The sequence below is a fragment of the Vicugna pacos genome, chromosome 24, assembly GCF_048564905.1.
Source record: "Vicugna pacos chromosome 24, VicPac4, whole genome shotgun sequence".
Lineage (NCBI taxonomy): Eukaryota > Metazoa > Chordata > Mammalia > Artiodactyla > Camelidae > Vicugna > Vicugna pacos.
Genome location: NC_133010.1, coordinates 27,539,860 through 27,557,661, shown reverse-complemented (window position 1 = coordinate 27,557,661; position 17,802 = coordinate 27,539,860). Strand labels below are relative to the sequence as shown.

The following is a 17,802-nucleotide window of genomic DNA, read 5'->3' as shown; positions in this document are numbered from 1 at the left end:
GATTCAGAGCTTGGGGACAAATGGGGACAAATGGGGACAAAACGTTCTGCTTTGTTTTTCCCTCAAGGTTGTAACAAATCTGCCTTGTGAGTCAAACGGCCAGGTGTGCCCAGGCCTTTTCTTCCTGGCCAGTCTGTCTCCTCCGTGACAAGGTCAGGCTCACCTTCAGTCCGCCTGGGAGCCAGCAGCCGGGCCACACTGGCTTGTGGCCAAGTTCTGGGGCACTGACTCCTGTGCTGGGGGGAGGCGCCCGTGTCCCCAGGGCTTTGTCAGCCGTGGGCCTGACGCACCCCTGGGTGGGGCCCGCCGTGCGGGGTCGCCAGTCTCCCGAGGGGGCTTCGGAGGCTGAGGCTCACCTGTGTGAGGCGCGTTATCCTGGCATTCGCCATGGTATGCGCATGAGTACTTAAACCACGTTGGGCAAGCAGAGACCATGCCCCAGTCCCTCAACGGTGTGCCAAACCCCCGGCCTGCGGAGTGTGCTGTCGGAAGTCCACCTGTTGGAGTGATCTGACTGATGGAGCCCTGGTGACACCCTCACGCCGAGCCCTGCAGCCCCACAGTGAGCCGGGGCCTTGACCTGGACCCCAGGACCCCAGGACCCTCACAGCCCAGCCCTCTTCCCTCCTGTTGCAGTCGCCTGGATGACACACCAACTCGACAACGGAAAGGCCTCCTCAGCCCAAAACAGCCGCACTTCCTCCGGCCGGCACCCCCAGGGAGTAAAACTGCCCTGAACACCAAGGGGGTCTGGGGCGCCACCCTCCCCACAGGTGCACGCCGGCCCTCAGCATGGGCGGTGTCACTGCTGAGAAAATCTGCGCACACATGGACCCGCGTGGCTCAGACCTGTGTTGTTCGAGGCTCAGCTTCTGACACCGCCATTTAGTTTAGATTTTTAGAAGTCAGAAAACCATAAAGGTTTCAGAGCTCTTGTAGCTGTTGTAATAGATGCTGGGGTCCTGACTTTATGCCCAGCAGGGAAACAGGACGTGACAGTCATTGGATCAGAAGGGCTGTTACCAGCTGCACACACAGATGCACACATACACACGTGCACACACACAGACACGAAGACACATACACACATGCACATATACATACATACACACATACACACACAAGACACACAGACACACACAGACTCATATACAGACACGCAGACACATACACACGTGCACGCCCAGTACCCGGGTTCCCTAAGGGAGGAAAGGGGCCCTCCCTGCAAGGAGCCCCACGAACAAGGGGCCCCTCCTCGGGTGCTCGCTCGCTGGGTGCGAGGCGCCCGGGGCTGGTGATGCTGGGCTCCCAGGGAAAAGGTTAACAGGTTGCATCGTAGTCTCCAGCCGGTGACCCCACAGGGTCGGGACCTCTGCTCCAGAGAGAGGGCGGCCCTGGGGAGGACAGCGGCCTTCCCTGCACAGGCTTGACCAGGATGGGAGGACGCGACACTGACCCCGACAGGCGATGGCCCTGGCCCCGGGGGGACAGCGACACTCGGGGACCAGTCCTCGGGGAGTGCAGGCGGGGCGCCAAGCGGGCCGTGCAGGCCTGCGGGGTCTGTGATGACACGCGCGCAGCTCGCCCACCTGTGTGAGGGGAAGCGCTGGTGCAGCTCCGAGAGGATCAGGTCCTCCACAACCTGGTCCGTCTCCGTCACCAGGTCTGCCGTGGACGTTTTCGTTGACACGCGTTTTTCCTCAGAAAGGGCTTTCCTGACAATCTGAAGAGAAAGCGGGGAGGTGAGTGAGCTGGGCTGACCCCTGAGAGGGCATGGAACGCGGGCAGGGCTGGGCCCCCTCCCCCGCGCGGGCAGACGGACAGACAGATGGCTCCCCGTGGGGACCGCGGTCCAGGGAGCCCTGGACAGTGAGACGGCCTCTCTTCGGAAGGAAGGAAACATGGTCCTGAGGGTGCGAAGCTGCGCCCTGAGGCCCCAGAGGCCCCGAGAGCGGATCTGGAGATTTCGGACTGAGACCTGCTCCTCCCTCACCTCCTACGCGAGTGTGCTGGTGAATCCAGATCACAGGTGCTCCCACCTGAAACCGGAGAAGCTAAACAAAACGTCTGTGGAGAACAGGAGGGCGGGGCCCTGCTCACAGGGTCGCAGGTTCAAGCCTCCGAGGGGCAGGAGCTGTTCGGGGCCCAGCGGCCCAGCAGGGCGGCCAGCATGTCCAACCCAAACCCACCAGCTCAAAGTGCCCAGGATGTGGGGCCCGAGCCCCAGGGCCTTCTGCTGACCCAACCTGGTTCTGGAGACCCTGGGACCCAAACAGGAGGTTCGGGGGGTTACTCAGTCATGGGAACGGAGCCCCAGTCCTGTTCAGACTGTCCTGTCCCCTCTGCCCAAGTCACAGCTCCAGGCCTCCCACCACGTTGACAGGCCCCCCAAACAACCTCTGACCTGTCCTCCAACACCAGCTGCACCCCGGGTCCTGCAGCTCCTTCGAGGCCCCCCCCCAACCTGACACTGACCTCCAACCCTGGATGAGTGCTTCCGGAGTGCCGGGAGGAGGAGGCAGGACTTCCCAGAGCAAGCAGGACACGACCCCCTATGCTGAGCCCAGACAGGCCTTGTTCGGGTTTCTCATCTTGGCTGCAAAGACAACACGCAGCTAACAGAGAACCCGGAGCGGGGTGCTGTTTGTAAACAACACAGAGGACAGGGGCACGGCAGTCGTGCGCCAGGCCGTGACCAAGGACAGCCCAGCTCGCTGCCCTGTGCTGCCCGGGGCCTTCCTGCGCCTTCCATCCGCCGCGTCCAGCTCATCGCTGCCAGGCTGGGCTCCTTCCAACACCAGTTTGCACACAGCAGCTCCCGCCAAGTGACTCTCTCAGGTTCCTTGTTTACCAATTTCTAACTGAAAGCCAGCAACTGTTGCACCTGCCCAACCTCAGGAACCCCTAGGGTTTGAGCTGGCCTAGACCTCCCGTGCACAGGTCGCATGGCGCAGCCGGAAGCGCTCGCAAAGCCCCGACAGTGGTCTGGCTCTCCCCAGCATAAAGCAACTGGTGGCTCCTGGCCCCTCAAGGACGGCATGACAGCGCCTGTGGCCCCCCCACAGCAGCCCCGTCCTCCTTCCGGTCACAGAGCCACGGAGGTCCACACGCGGGCCTCCTGAGCAGGCAGGTGTGGCCGCAGGACTCGGTCTGCCCAAGGGATGGGAGGGGAGTGGCACGAGCAGCTCCTGAGCCCTGCCCTCAGAAGCCGCTGTTCACACCGCCCCCCAAGCTCTTCTGCTCTGTCACCAGCCGTGGTGTGGGTGTCGGGGAGAGACCAGCTCTGGTCACCTCGGAAAAGCGCTGGGTCAGAGCCACTGCCACAGAGCCACCGGGCCCCGAGCGACTACGGGGGCAGAGCGCCAGCCCACAGGCTCCACCTGGACCTGGACAGGGGAGGAAGCACCTGCCCCGATTCAGCCCCCGCCACCTGCACTCCCAGACTCCGCAGGGTGGGGGCCATCTGCACCCACGGCTGTCACATTTTCACCAGCTCACATATGTGACACTGGATGAGGCCTTCTAATGAGCCAGACTCCCAGGGAACCGCGTGCTGCCTGTGCACAGCGCTCCACAGTTCCCACCTGCTAATACATCACAAGTGACCACAGAGCCTCAGGCCCAGGAGAGACGGGGAGCGCTGCGGGCAGGGGTGGGCCCAGGGTGCCAGGCTCCCCGGGTTCCGGCACCAGCGGGTCTCAGACCGACCAGGGTGACAACACCCCTCTCAGCTTCCCGGCTGTCTCCTCAAACTTGCCTTCTCTGCTTCCTAACCCCACACCGCCTTCCCTGCGCCCCCAGAATGACTCTGAACTGCCCGGCCTCCTCCCGGGCCAAGTCCAGGGGTGACGCTGCACCCCCATCTCAGCTGCCTTCTCTGTGTCATCTGAGACCACCGCCCTCCCCGGTGCTTCTGTCAGCCAGCCCGCCCAAAGGGGCCTGGATCCCCGCCTGCTGCCCCTGCCTGGGTGGGGCCACGCGCCGAGGCCTCGCGCTGTCCCAGCACTGCTCACAGGGCAGCTCACTTAACCCCACGACAACTCTGAGACATCACCATTAATCCTGGGTAACGGCCAGGGGACTAGGCACACAGAGCTCAGCAAAGCCGCCCCAGGCCACAGCCGTGAAGCGCGGCCGAAGAGGCCCAGCGCAGGCTGCAAATCTCCCAGCACGAAACGGAGCTGCGGTGATGGTGACGGAGGACTTCCGAATCCCCATCCGGCCCAGAGTTCTCCCTAAAGCCACGTCTTCACCCCCAGGTCTCCTCCAACTTAACAAGTACCACACGTGCACCCAACACACAGTCACTCTCGAGATGCACCTTGTCAGCCTCAAGCACGACCCACCTGTGGCCTGCTCTGCCCCGAGGCCCCCTCGTGTCCCTGCCTTCTCCCACTGAGGCTTGGACTCGAAAGTCCCCTGTTCTCTCCAAACCTCGGGTTCCGGGGCCGGAGCTCCCCACCTGAGGGCTCGGGGGAGGGAGGGCCTGGAGCTCACAAGCCCCGTTCCCAACTCGGGCCAAGGGTACGACTCCATCCATCCCCTCCCCACCCCCGCCCTGTCCCCAGAGGCAGTAACTCCACTGTGTGTGGAGTGTGTGCCTCACGCGGGTCAGCAGTGAGCATCTCAGGCCCTATTCGCCCTCATGCGGCAGGTGCCATCAGCCTTCCTCCTACCCTCCAGTGAGGCCCCCGCCTCTCACTGACTCACCCCCGCAAGGCCAGACAGCAGGGCTGGAGGACCCACTGTGCATGCAGGTGCCTCTGAAAAAAGGGCCCCTTTTCATTTTCATCCAGCAGCTTCATCAGCAGACGGGGTGCAAGACACGTGCCGCTGTCCTGACCACGACGAATGAGGAAAGGGCAGCTGGCCTTGCTCACCCATCAGGGACGGCGGGCCCAGGACCCTCGGCTCACACGTGCCAGCGGGTCTGCCCTGCGCCTGCCCTTGTCTCCCAAGTTCTGTTTTGGCTGAGGCTTCAAATGTTGGTGACAGTGTTACAACTGTGGATGCAGATGACCCCTCCCTGCAGAAGCTTGGGGTGGGGGTGGGGGGGCGCTGGCGAGGCTCGGACTGATCACCACGCATCAGCCTCCCCAGGTGGGACGGCAGGGGGATGTTTTCTGAAGAACCGAGCGAGTGACCAAAGACCTCCACGTCCTGAGTGGTGGGGATCTTCCAGAGGAGAGGCCGGGAGCTTGAACTGAGAGTCACCCACGGCACAGCCCAGGGCAGACAAGCCTGCCCGCTCCCTGTCCCAGGTCCCGACCTCAGGCCCCAGCCCAGGCCGACAGCTCCCACAGCACTGTCTCCACCCTCAGCCTCTCCCATGAACGCTGCAGCCAAATGCCTCCACTCCGAGATCCACAGGCAATTCAAGGTCCACAGCCCAGAACACAAGGCTCAGCTTCTACCTCCAAACCTGTTCCCCCTGCCAGTGCAGTAAATCCTTTCAACCAGTTTTTCAGGCCTGAACCTCGCAGGCACTGTGAGCTCCTCTCTCGCCCCAGGCCCCCAAAACAGCAGCAAACCTGGCAGCTCCGCCCTTGAGGTGCGTCTGCTTTACCGCCTTCGTCATTCCCTGCAGTCAGATCCACCCTCATGCCTCACTTAGAAGGGTCCCCGGCCCCCACTGTGGCCGGGGTGGTCTCCCGACCGCAAAGGACCCTGCCCCAACCTCAGTCACGCTCAGAGCAAAGGTTAAAGTCCTTTCCAGAATTACTCAACATTTGTTGAGTGAATGAATGCACTTCTAATCGGTTTTAGTGCCACCAAACGGAGGAGCTCCAGGAGGGCCAGTAAACACACAAAAAGGCACTTACGTCGTCTCAGACATGCAAACGTAAGCCACCGTGAAGCACCACCCCCCACCCCCTGGGAGAAGTGCTGAAACGGGCAGACAGACAGTATCAAGTCTGGTCCCAGGTGTGAGGCCACAGGAGCCGCGCCTGCTGCCCGAGGAGTGTGAATCCGTGCGGCCGCCTTGGAAAACCAGCTGGCAGAACGTCACACCTGGTGACACGGCAGTTTCACTCCTGCGGCTAACCTCTCCCCAGCAGAGACCCATCCGTAGGTCCGCGAAAGACATGAGCATGAGCCACACTCTCAGTAACTCCAAACTGGACACTATCCGCAGTTTCCTCCGGAGCCAAACGAATGAGCTGTCCCACTGTCACTTGACAAACTGCTACCCAGCAGTGGCTCTTGACGGACGTGCTGCCCCTAGACCGGCAGCATCACCTGGGCACCTGGTCCAAGTGCTCACTGCTGTCCCCTCCAGACCTAAGGAGTCTGAACTCGGCCTGCTGCGAAAGCCCTCCAGGGGCATCTGATGCTCGGGAAGGTGTGAGGACCCCGTCTCCCCGGCCGGGAGCCCCACGAGGGTCCACACCACGGAGACCTTCACAAATTCCGTCAGGAAGTCGGGAGAGGGCTATTGGTCGGTACGCAGAAAACTAAGCAAATGAAAATACTTCTTTTTAAAACTTTCAGGAAAACACAGGTTGTACAAGAAAGAGAACACACAATACAGCCGTGCTCCCCAGCCAGACATGCACCACACGTGGTCACAGGACACGAGCGTGGACAACAGGGCATCCAACGCGGACGACCCAGGGGAGGGCTGTTGTTTGGAACACAGGTGTGACCATCAGAACCCTGAGAACAACAGCCCCTGAGGATAAGGGTGAGGATGACGGGGACAGGGTGCTGCTGGGTCCACGACACTCCCTCAAGCGGTATTTCACTGGTGACCGTCCCCGTGTGAGCAACAGATAAACAAGAGAATCACAAATCAAAACAGCACCTGTGGGCAATGGGGCTGCTGGGTCAGAGCCCCGCCGTGTCCCCTCTGCTCTGGGCGGCCGGAGGCAGGCAGGGGGCATCCCCCCATCATGGGGCAAGCACACTGACCAGTCCAGGGGCAAACACAGCTGGGAAGAGGCACAGGAGGGACAGAAAGGTCACATGGGAAGTCCTTCTGTGAAGGAAGGGGCTTGGGAGCTGGGCCTAGGAGAGAATTTGGTTTTCGGGGGTGTGGGCCAGAAGACAGGTGGGAACAGGCCGGGCGTGCCTGGAGAACGCCAAGGAGTTCAGTTCGGCTGCCAGAGGGTTGGCCACGCGGGGCTGTGGAGACAACAGACAGGCTTTGGGAAGCATAACCCACAAGGGTGTGCAGGCCAACCCCGGGGCCAGGAGCCTGGAGGATGAGAGCGGGGGAGTCCTGGGCCGTGTCACTAGTAAAGCGACGAGTTCATACCCAGCCACCTCCTGGCCCTTCCCTCCAGCGAGCTTCTGCTGGGAAACCTAGCACAGTTCCCTCGGTCACACTGGAGCAGCTTTTGTAAGGTCACAAAAGTCGGCTCTTTTGACTGCAGACAGGGCTGCTGTCAAGTTCCACTGTGACCTCCCCTCCACCATATTCTGCGTCAGGGGGCACTGGAGTGGCAGGGGGATTTGGGGCTAAAAGGAAGCAAAGCGGAGGTGAATTTCCGTTGGGTTTTGCGGGACAGACTCGTGGGGTGTGCAGTCATGTTTGTACGTCACTGTCAGCCATCCTCCGTACGAATGGCTTCCAGAAACGCCAGTACCGTGCATGCAGGCAGACTCGGCACGGTGACACGAATGCAGGACCAGAGGAGCAAGCGGGCGTGTGCAGGGGCAGCTGGCACGTGGGATGATGGAAAGAAACAGGTTTCAACTGCCCAGGGCCAGAAGCTAACCTGGACAAATCTTTCCCACCTCACGACTGATACGTGAAAAACCCCGACAGGATTCTCACATTTGATGGCAATCCTAAAAATGTACAACACGACCCTACCAATCACAAGTGTGAAGCCTAACTGAACTTCCCTAAACTATCAGTAAGCCATCAGCCATCCTACAGGAAAGCCTGAATTTCTCTTTCCAGTCTCTCTATAGAAAACACTACAAAATCATTGTCACCCAAAGACACAAAGAGAGAAAGCCAAAAATGTGGAAAAAATTATTAGAGAAGATTGAGAAGTGCTTAAAAATTATTTTATGTATTTTGCTCTATTTGTTAGCACCTAAAAATGTATACTGTTGTGATCTTATTCTAAATAAACAATTTTTATATCTAGTGTTGAATTTGTAATTTTGTGGGGTTTTTTTCTTAAAGACGGTCCCTACATTTTCTAAACCTCAGGCTCAACAAAACCTGGACCTACCCCTGCAGGTTAATTTAAAAAGCATAGTTTTCTGGGGGTAGGGGTGGGAAGGGATAGACTGGGAGTTCAAAATTTGTAGATACTGACAGGCATATGTAGAATAGATAAACAAGATTATACTGTATAGCACAGGGAAATATATACAAGATCTTGTGGTAGCTCATGGTGAAAAAAAATGTGACAATGAATATACGTATGTTCATGTATAACTGAAAAATTGTGCTCTGCACTGGGATTTGACACAACATCGTAAAATGACTATAACTCAATAAAAAAAGTTTAAAAAAAAAGCATAGTTTTCTAAGATGGTTTTGTTTCACATCACAGAAAAGATGGTAAACACTCATTTCAATGAATATTGCTCTTTGTATGGGTGGTGGTGATGGAGTGGGCTGACCTCACCCCCTACAAAGCCCAGGAACAAGGGAGCGGCTCCCGCAGCAGTCCGGGTGGTCGGCACTGGACTGGACAGATGCCTCCCAGAGGCACAGAGGCGTCTCTGGAGCAGCTGAAAGCAGCAAACTTACTAAAATAGGACGGGGCGGGTGGGCACGCCAGGACGCAGGGTATACCCTGTACTCCTCTGGCTAAGAGGAGGATTCCCCACTCACCCGCCTTCATTCCTCTCGGGGCGATCTGGCCAGGATCCCTCCAGTCAGCACCCTGTCACTGTGAGACCATCTCTAAGACAACCTGTCCCTCTTTACACAGGCTGGGACGGCCCAGCCACAGGCCGTTCTGGCCGCCCTCCCTGCCAGCGCCCAGCAGGCAGGAAGCATCAGCATTAATGCCCAAGAGGGAGCCTGGAGTCCTAGGCTCCCTGACCAGACCCTTCATGGCAGAATCCTTGTTTCACCCTTCCCCAGCTCTCAAAAAAAGCTGCTTCTGTTGTTGCTGGCAAACTGCAAAAGCCTAAGAGATCCCTTAAATAAGTCACAATTCCTAAGACCCTTAGAATCGTGGCTGCTATGAGGCAGATTCTATGTAAGCATTTGCAAGTATGTTTTTTAAAAGTTTCAAAAACTCTTCTGTTTCCTCAAGGATCTAAATTTGAAAAGCCACAGAGAACCGTAACAACTCACCAGGGTTTACATAGTAGTGTCTGAATCCCAAATAGGCTTCTCTTAAAAAGTTTTACGGTGGAACCTAAAAGTTACCAAATGCCCCGAGGACGCTCACTCTGGGGAGGGGAGTCGGCAAGTGCGCGCGCTGCACGGTGGACCCGCTTTCCAGGAAGGCCGTCTGCCCTGCAGCTGCAGGCTCCGTCAGTGGAGCGGGCAAGCTTGGGGTCCTCCTCCTCCCCAGGGATCGAATCTCTCAGCGCCCCCTCGCCCCCTTTTAAGTCATGCGTTCCTCACAGGCTGAGTCTTGGGTCTTTCAAACCGCAGCGGGCGGGTGGCCAACACAGACGGTGTCCGCTCGTGTTGAAGGCTAACTTTTTAGGGGCTTCGAGGGTTCACAGCGAGGTACCGCCGACTCCCCGTGCCCGTGGGGACTCACTTCTAATGCAGGACTGGTGACAGCCTGGTGTTAACCTGCGGAGCGCTTTCTGACTGAAAAGGAGCTGCTGTTCGGGGGGCAGGAAGCCCGCCTGCGGGCAGCGCTCCCCCTCCTGTCCGCCCCCCGGCTCCGGGTCGCCAGGGCGCAGCCCTGCGCCTTCCCGCCAGGCGGGAGCCGGCCGCCCCTCCGCCCGCCTCCCCCGCGCCCAGGCCGCCCCGGGAGGGCGGCGCCCCCACTCGCCGCCGCACGTGGCCTGCGGAGCCCCAGGTGTCAGGCACCGAGGAAACGGGGGAGCAAAACACACGAAAGAGAGAAGAGACGGGCTGCCCTCCGCCGCTTTCGTCAGCTCGGCGGCCGGACCTTCATCCTTCCGGTGAGGGAGCAGTTCCTCTAACGCGGAGTGGAACCCACTACACTCGGGACGCGGAAACACCGGCCATAGCCCCGAGTGCACGCGGCGGAGTTCGAACCCGCGGCAGTCCTGCCCACTGGATCAACTCCAAGGCAACCCCCGCGCCCTGACGCGCCCGCTCCCGCCAGACCGCCCTGCGTCCTGAGCCCGCCCACGCCTCCAGCCCGAGGGACCCAGGGCGCCCGTCCAGGTGCGGGGGCGTAGGTGTGCAGGTGTGCGGGAGGCCGCACGCAAGCCCTCGGAGTTCGGCCGCGGGGTCTCCCTCTGCCCACGCCCTGCGCCCGCTCTGCCCCCAGTCCGAGTGCGGGCGCCGTGCGCCCCGGGCCGCGCTCACCTGTCCCGCCCGCAGCGCCAGCTGCACGGCCGCCTCGAAGCACTCCTCCCAAGGGTCCCCGGCCTGCGCCTCCCGGTCCTCGCCGCTCGGCTTCATCGCCGCCTCCGGGCGCGCCAGCGCTCCCACATCCAACGCCAGGCTCCGCTCTCGCCCCGCGCCTCCCGTGGCTCCGCGCCTGGACCGCGCCCGCCGGCAGTTGTGCGGCCCGGCGGTGGCAGCGAGCGGGCGGGCAGTGGGCGGGGCCCAGGCAGCCCGGCCCCGCCCCTCCCAGAGCCTGGTCCCGCCCTCCTCCGCGAACCCCGCCCCGCGCCGTCGAGCCCCGCTCCTTTCCGCGGCGCGCGTCTCCCCCCGCCCGGCCGGCGGCGGGCCCCGCCCCGCGCGGCCCCGGGCCCCGCCCCCCTCCTCGAGCCGCGCCCGGGCCCCGCCGCCCCGAGCGCGCGGGGTACCGAGGGTAGGAAGCGCAGGAAGCGGCGGGGCTCGCCCGGTGGGAGAGGGGCTGGGCCCGGAATCCCCGCGGAGCACAGCACCGGTCTCGGGGGTGTGGGCGCGAGCGGGGAGCGGCCCCCGACCCCGCGCAGGCCCTGCGGGGCAGCCTTGGCTCCCGCGTGGGCTCGGCCCGCCGGGCCGCTGCAGCCGTGGGGCGGCCTCCAGCGACCCCGGCCGCGGGCCCCGCCCACCACCAGTCCCGGTCGCCTCGGGGAGTTTGAGCTCGTGAGCTGCGGCCTGCCCGCTGGACAGGGGCTGACCCGCGTGGAGCTGCCCTGCAGCCCCGGGTCAGGGAAGCCTCGGGAGCGGTGCACGCACCCCAACAGGGGCCCTGTTTACACGGCAGCCTTCGTCCGTGACACCCCCCCCCCCTTGTAGGGAAGCTTTGGGTGTACGTGCCGGCCAGATGAAAATTACGAACCACAAGCGGGGATTAGGGGGCCAGAGCGGGCCAGGGCTGTGGTCTCGCGTCCTGCCTCCTCGCCCTACACGGGGGAGAACTAAACGGCGAATTGCCTCGGGTGCCCCCACTCACCGCCCCGGGTCTGGGGCAGCTGAGGGCAGGTTTCCTTCCTGTTCCCGTTTTTCATGATTTTCAAGCAGGGAGTTGGTTTCTGAAAACGCTTGAGGCTGCTCTGAATGCTGCATTTCAGAATTAGATGTATTCCGCTGTTGATCTTCGTGGCAGGTTATCATTAGAGATAGGTCGCAACACTGAACAGAACTGGGAAGTTAAGACATGTCTCTCTGGCCTCTTCTCAGCTCGCTTTCTGAACACTTCCCCTCCACTCCCTGTTGGGGACAGCTAGAGAAGTTGCCTCTGTAACTTTCTTACCTAACTTCCAAATATCTTAAGACAGAATCACGTAGTTTTAACCACTAACTTGTGGTTTACCTAGTGTGCAGTTTGCAGCCCCCAGATTGTCCTGAGTTAAAATATTGGCCTCGTTCTCTCCCCGCTGTGTGCATTTGAGCAAGCTACAAGTAGCCCCTTTTGCCTCAGTTCCCTCAGCTGTAAAAGGGCTCTGTAACTAGCATGTGGGTTCATATACACATGCCTGGCTCGTGCGTTTGCTGCCATTATCAGAGACATGCCCACCAGTGCACCCTTCCAGGAACAGGTGCTAAATGAATACCAGTAACCACTGAACACCGAAATCAGCCTTTTCTCGTGGATTATCCAAATCTCCCCCGCGCTAGTGGTGACTCTGAGGAAACGGCAGGTAGCTCTTCACTGTAAGGCCCTGTGTGCTGGTCCGCTGGCTGCCTCTCTCCCTGGGGAACCGCAGTAAGTTTGGTAGCCCCGAGAGCACTGGGCTTGGCCTGAAGAACAACTTCCTAACTGCCCCCTCCCACCCCCACCCGAGGGTGCAGGCTGGGTGGCGCTCTGGTCACCAGGGAGCAACATGCACGTGCCCTCCTGGGGACAGAGGGGGGGCACAGATGGTCTCCTTTGCTCCTCCCCCTCCTGTCCTTGGTAATCTGGGGCTTTCCCCCCTCATGTCCTCTCTGGGACAAGGCAGAGCCTAAAGAAACAAAACGCCAAACGAAGTTTCCATTTCTCCTACCTCTGCCTTAGCTTCCCTGATTACTTTGAAACCTGACCCTGTTCCCCAGGGCCAAGACGGCTGATCTGGGCGTTGGGCGAGTGTGCTGTTTGCTTCCTCTCATCCGAACCCCAGTCGTGGGCCTGGGACGATGTCTGATCATTCTTGGCCTCATGTGTGGAAAGCTGGTGTGTGTGACCTGAACTGTGTGTGAATGCCCCTGGGAAGGTGGCTGTATGTGGCCTTTAGAGGGTGCCAAAGTTAAAGTGGCTGTTAGGGTGGGCCTGGTGTCCTTACAGAAGAGGGAAGGCGGGCGTTGACACGCAGTGGGAGAAGCCACTGTGGGGAGAACGGAGCCACTGCCAGACATCCGGTGCCCGGGGCTGGGTCGCGCCACCCCGTGCGCAGCGCCCCTGTGGTGTTACTTGAGCGTGACTTGCCCTACGCAAGTGCACTGGTTGGCCACAGGTCGTAGGTGGCTTTGTCAGCCTTGGTGTATAAGGGACTTGCCACCACCGCTGCCATGGAGCCTGTGTGCTCCCCGGCAGTAAAGGCACGTCAGAGACGCCCACGGCCCGGCGAGTGCTCGTCTGTCTGCCTGAAACCCGAGTGGATCTGCCAGGCCTCGAGCACCTGCAGCACAGCCATCTACAAGCCAAGGAGAGGACCCTCAGGGGAAACCCATCTTGTGGACATCTTGATCTCGGACTTCCGGCCTCCAGAACTATGAGCCTCTGGGACTGTCACGGCAGCCCTGATACCACTGAGAGCTGAGAGGGTGCCCTGTGCACCCCCACACTTAGGAGCTCTTCAGAGCCAAGAGCCTTGTAGAGGATGGTCAGGAGCGGCCCTCCAGGACAGGACAGCGAGAGAAGCCTTCTGCCCACCACCCAGCCCCCGGCCAGCTGCTCAGGGTCACTCACGCCCTAAGTGGAATTAGCCAGAGCCACACCTGCCCCTGAACTGTCAGACAGCTGATGACCCACAGGGGCTGGGTATTTAAATGGCACCCAGCACATGTGGGCCCTGCAACAAGAACATCCCACAAGTCCCCGCGAAGCCCGGCTCCGGGTGTCCATCAGGGGTGGACATCCAGCAGGGGTGTCCGTCCGATGTCCCCGCAGGGCTACTTCGTCGGTTTCCACTGTGAAACTGGTGGTGCCCTTTCCTGCTGGGGGAAAACCTCGCGAGCACAGCAGGACTGCCCATTGCGGAAGGGGTTAACGTGTGGTCACCGCCCCTCCTGCTGAGTGGGGCCGCAGGGACGTTCCCTCAGAATCCAGCAGCTGCGCTGCCTTCAGAACGTGACAAGGCTCTTCCAGGACTCCTCTGCTCTTTGCTACACCCTCCGCTCACTCCTTCCCACGGTTCTGTGCAGGGGGATGCCACAGTTGCAGATTTTGGAGACAGTGAAATTGGACATCGATCGTGGGAGCCACCTTCGTTCTCTCAGACTCTCACCTGCCAGGCCTCAGTCATAAACTAAAGTTCTGCTATTTTTAGTTCTGAGCATCTGACAGTCTTCGTGGTGACCTTCCTGAGATGAGTGATACCCGGAGAGCAGACGGTGTTTCGCAATCCGAGACTCCAAGGTACTGCCTGCAACGCTCTCTTTCCCCATAACCGAATTCTGTCTGGCTTCCCCTCCTGCCTGATGGTAGAAAACTGAATCTACTTAGTTCCAGGACAGCTCAGACCTGTCGGTGATTTTTCCAACATTTCAAGTTTAAGATTCAATCAGTTCAGCTTTGGGCTGTCCCCCTTCCCCTAGGCAGAGCCATGCAGAGGGGGCATGGCCTTGGGAGGGGCCCCTGGCCCCTGGCCCTTGCCCGGGCTGCCCTGATTGATGCTGAGATGAGGGGCCGGCCCCTCCTGCTTGTTTCTCCCTCCACCCCGGGCCCCTCCAGGTCTCAGCACCACTGGCTCTGGGACGCTCCCAGCCTGGTCTTCTCCTTGGCTGGTGACCCTTCCTCAAGCTGGTGTCTTGCAGAAGAAAACCTGCAGGCAGGGGCCCGGGCTTCCTACAGGTTCCCAGGAGGAGATGGGGTTCCAGGCACCTCTCTGTGCTCACAGGCCCATCTGTAAACTGGATGTAACACCAGCTTCACGGGTTGTTCGGGGGAGGTAAGTGAAAAACGAGTAAAATCCGGGCGCACAGGGAGTGCACGTTCGGTGTCATTTCCTGACTTCCTCCAGCGAGCCTTCCCCCACCCCACACCGCCCCCTGTTTCACTAGAGGCTGGCCCTCCTCCCTGCGCCCCGTGGCACAGTGCCTTCCCGGACCCGTGCCCTGGAGTTTCGGGGGCAGGGGCGCTGCTCCTCCTGTGTACCCCGGCGGGTCCCTGGGTTCTCCTCCGGGCCTGACTTCATCAGTGGCCTCTGTCCCTGGGGTGTCTGCTCCCCACAGCACCCCCACGACTGTTCCTCCCTTCCTGAGCCGCCGTCAGCACGCTGCCCTCTCTCTTCTTAAATGTCCCTGGTTGACCTTGCACCTGGCAGATCACCACCGTTCCCACCTGGTCTGACTCCTTGAAAGGGTCCTCACCTCTGTCACCCACTAAACTGCGCCCAACATGTCGCCAGCACCTTCCGAAAGCTGCCCTCGGGGGACTGTCTCCATCATTTCCCTGCTTGGATTCTCAGCGCTGCTTCTCTTGGGAAGGCTCTTCTGCTGGTTTCCAGGCCCTGTGTTTCCCTCAGCCCCGGTTCTTGTCCCCCGTCGTGTAGAGCCACTGTCCTCTGCGTTGACCGTGTGCCGATTAAGCACCAGAGTGATGTGTGGCGGAGAGACTGAGGCAGTCGTACTGGAAGCGTGTGTTCGGTGCACAAGCCGTGCGAAAGACAGGGTGGGCTCTGGGGGTGGGTGCAGCGCGACTGGGGAGGGCTTCCTAGAGGAGCCACAAACGGAAAAGGAGAGAAAGGTGGTCTCAGGCAGAGGAGACCCTCCCAGGGTGATGCCAAAAACACAGAAGTAGATTGACACACACAGAATTCTGAGAAGCTGGGGTTCCTCTGCCTCCGTGTCATCGACCAGGCGGTGCTGCCCCCAGGGGACATTTGGCGACATCTGGAGACACTTTGGGCTGTCACAGCTTCTCGCACCTGGTGGATGCCGGCAGGGAAACTGCCAAACATCCCCCAGTGCACAGGACCCCACGCTCTGGCACCAGAGCAAACGGTTGTCCAATCCCAAATGACAATAACGCTGAGGGTGAGAAATCCTGTCCCATTTTAACTATAGTCTGAGGAGTCAGGCTTCCAGGCCAAAAATCCACGTGTGATGTTTCAGACCTGGCCTCCCAAGGGTGGGGTGTGCCCTCCCCACCTTACACCTGCGCAGCCAGCCAGCAAGCACAGGGCTGTTTTCTGGAGGGAGTTCAGTCCAAGGCCCGGACAACCCCCACCCCCAGCCATGCTCTGGGGCTCATTTGGTGTCTGGCCCACCCGCACCTCCACCCCAGGCCTCCTTTTGCAGGGAGGTGCCTCCAGTGTGGCCTTTCTCGAGGCTTCTGCCAAGACCACCTCGTCCGGGGGCCTTGAAGACGCCCTTCTCCACTCTGACTCAGCATCCAGTACTTTTCCACGCGGCCCCTCCTCCCTCCCCAGCCCCCGGGCGCGGCACGCCCACTGGATGCAGACCAAGTCACATTGTGCAATGATTCGCTGTTCTTTGTCTTTGAGTCTAGGAGGCACGTGATGATTTTAGAAGCACGTGTCAGTTTTGAGATGCCAAAGCCAAGAGAGGTAGTTCATGGTGGCTGATAGAATGAGGCCTCCAGGAGTCTTGTGGACGGCTTGGGGGAGGAAGATGTGACTGGGGTCAGTGTAAACCCCTCCCCTGTGGTCTGAGAGAGAGTGATGCACAGGGCACGGGTGTGGAGCGCGGCCCGGGGCTGATGAGCGTGGGTCAGACTCCCTGACATTTGGGGCCGCGTGGGTTGTCATCCAGCCGTGCTCCGGGGTGTCCTGTTCTGCTGTTGGCACGCTCTGGAAGTTATTACTTCAACATGTGACTGACGGCATCTCTGAGCTCCACAGAGGGCACGTGCCGCCCACTGTGCCTCTTGGAGCTGCTCACATTCACACACTGCTGTTTAGGGGGGTCACCGACAGCCCAGAACACGTCCAAGGACACAAGTGGCTGAGTCGAGGATGCTTGTCGTGGAGAAGGGAGGACCTCTCTGCGTGGTGGGGGACGAGGTGACATGGAGGATCCTCAGGAGAGGGGGATTTGCTCTAATCAGACAGAAACTTCTGGCCCCCCCTACGCAGGCCTCCTCAAAGCCGTCAACCTCATCTCGTGTTTGTCGGAACTGTTATTCTTACTTCCTGAAAGAGAGACCCCCAGACCGAGTGCTGTTATTGCTGCTAATCCTGGACCCTCCGCGGAGGTAGAATTGGCTTACGGAGCTCGCGGAGGTAGAATTAGCTTACGGAGCTCTCGGGACGAAACTGGGACCGACGGTAGGAAGTTACCACGAGGCGACTGTGCTCAGAATCCGGAAGTTCTCCCAGTCCAAGCTCCTGTCCACTGGGATGGGCCACGGAGGAGGGCACACCTCCGGGGGCCTGGAGCCCACGCGGCTGGCCGCCTGCCAGTGAGGGGGCCCAAGGTCGCGTCCCACTCCAAGAATCAGCCTGTGGGACCAGCTCTGGAGAAGTTACTTCCAGTTGCATTTCATAGCAGGCACCCCGAGCCCAGACGCACATTAGTTTTCTGGCTTTCAGTTGCTACATTACAGTGAAGTAATAAAGTGCACACTCAGAGGCGTTTGGTATTTCAGAATGGCCTTTCTCACACACACTCAAGCCGGAAGGAAAGTGCTGATCAGTTTGCAGGAAATGTAATCTCCACTCCTCTAGCCAGGCCCTCGGATGCTGGATTCCTTCTCCAACACGCCTGCAGGCCTGGTTGTGCTCCTGCAGGAAGGAACCCGCCCACCACTGGGAATGTTCATTGCTGCTGGAACAGTCACGGGCCGTGGCCGCGCCAGTGGACGCTTCAGAGCGAGTGGGGTGACCATCGAAGAGCGACGCCTCCGTGTGCCACGGGCCACGTGTGGGCCACGTTTGGTCTGCAAGGAGCTGGCCCTGCGTTCAAGGTCCCACACACTCGTGTCAGTCCCACCCGCAGCCTGGGATCATCACACCCAGCCTGATGTCAGTCACGTCGGGTCAGGACCACAGAAATAGCCCCGGGTGTTTCAACAGGGAGAACCGAATATAAGAAATTGGCTAAGCAGAGGAAAAGGCAGAAGCAGAAAACGGAGGCAGCAGAGGTGGTGAGGGCAGGAGCGCGCCCACCCTCGGGGCTGGGGTGGCCGCACCCGCCAG

General features: G+C 60.1%; 1 protein-coding gene across 1 annotated transcript in view; it reads right to left on the bottom strand.

The window, feature by feature from the left end:
* IMPA2 (inositol monophosphatase 2) overlaps nt 1-10,679 on the bottom strand; it is a 28,153-nt gene extending 17,474 nt beyond the window's left edge. The window contains exons 1-2 of the mRNA XM_031690198.2: nt 10,436-10,679; nt 1,590-1,723 (exon numbers count right to left, since the gene is read on the bottom strand). Coding sequence (XP_031546058.2) covers nt 1,590-1,723; nt 10,436-10,531 — 230 coding nt within the window. The 5' untranslated portion in view covers nt 10,532-10,679. The remainder of the gene's footprint in view (nt 1-1,589; nt 1,724-10,435) is intronic.
* Nucleotides 10,680-17,802: the final 7,123 nt, after the last annotated feature.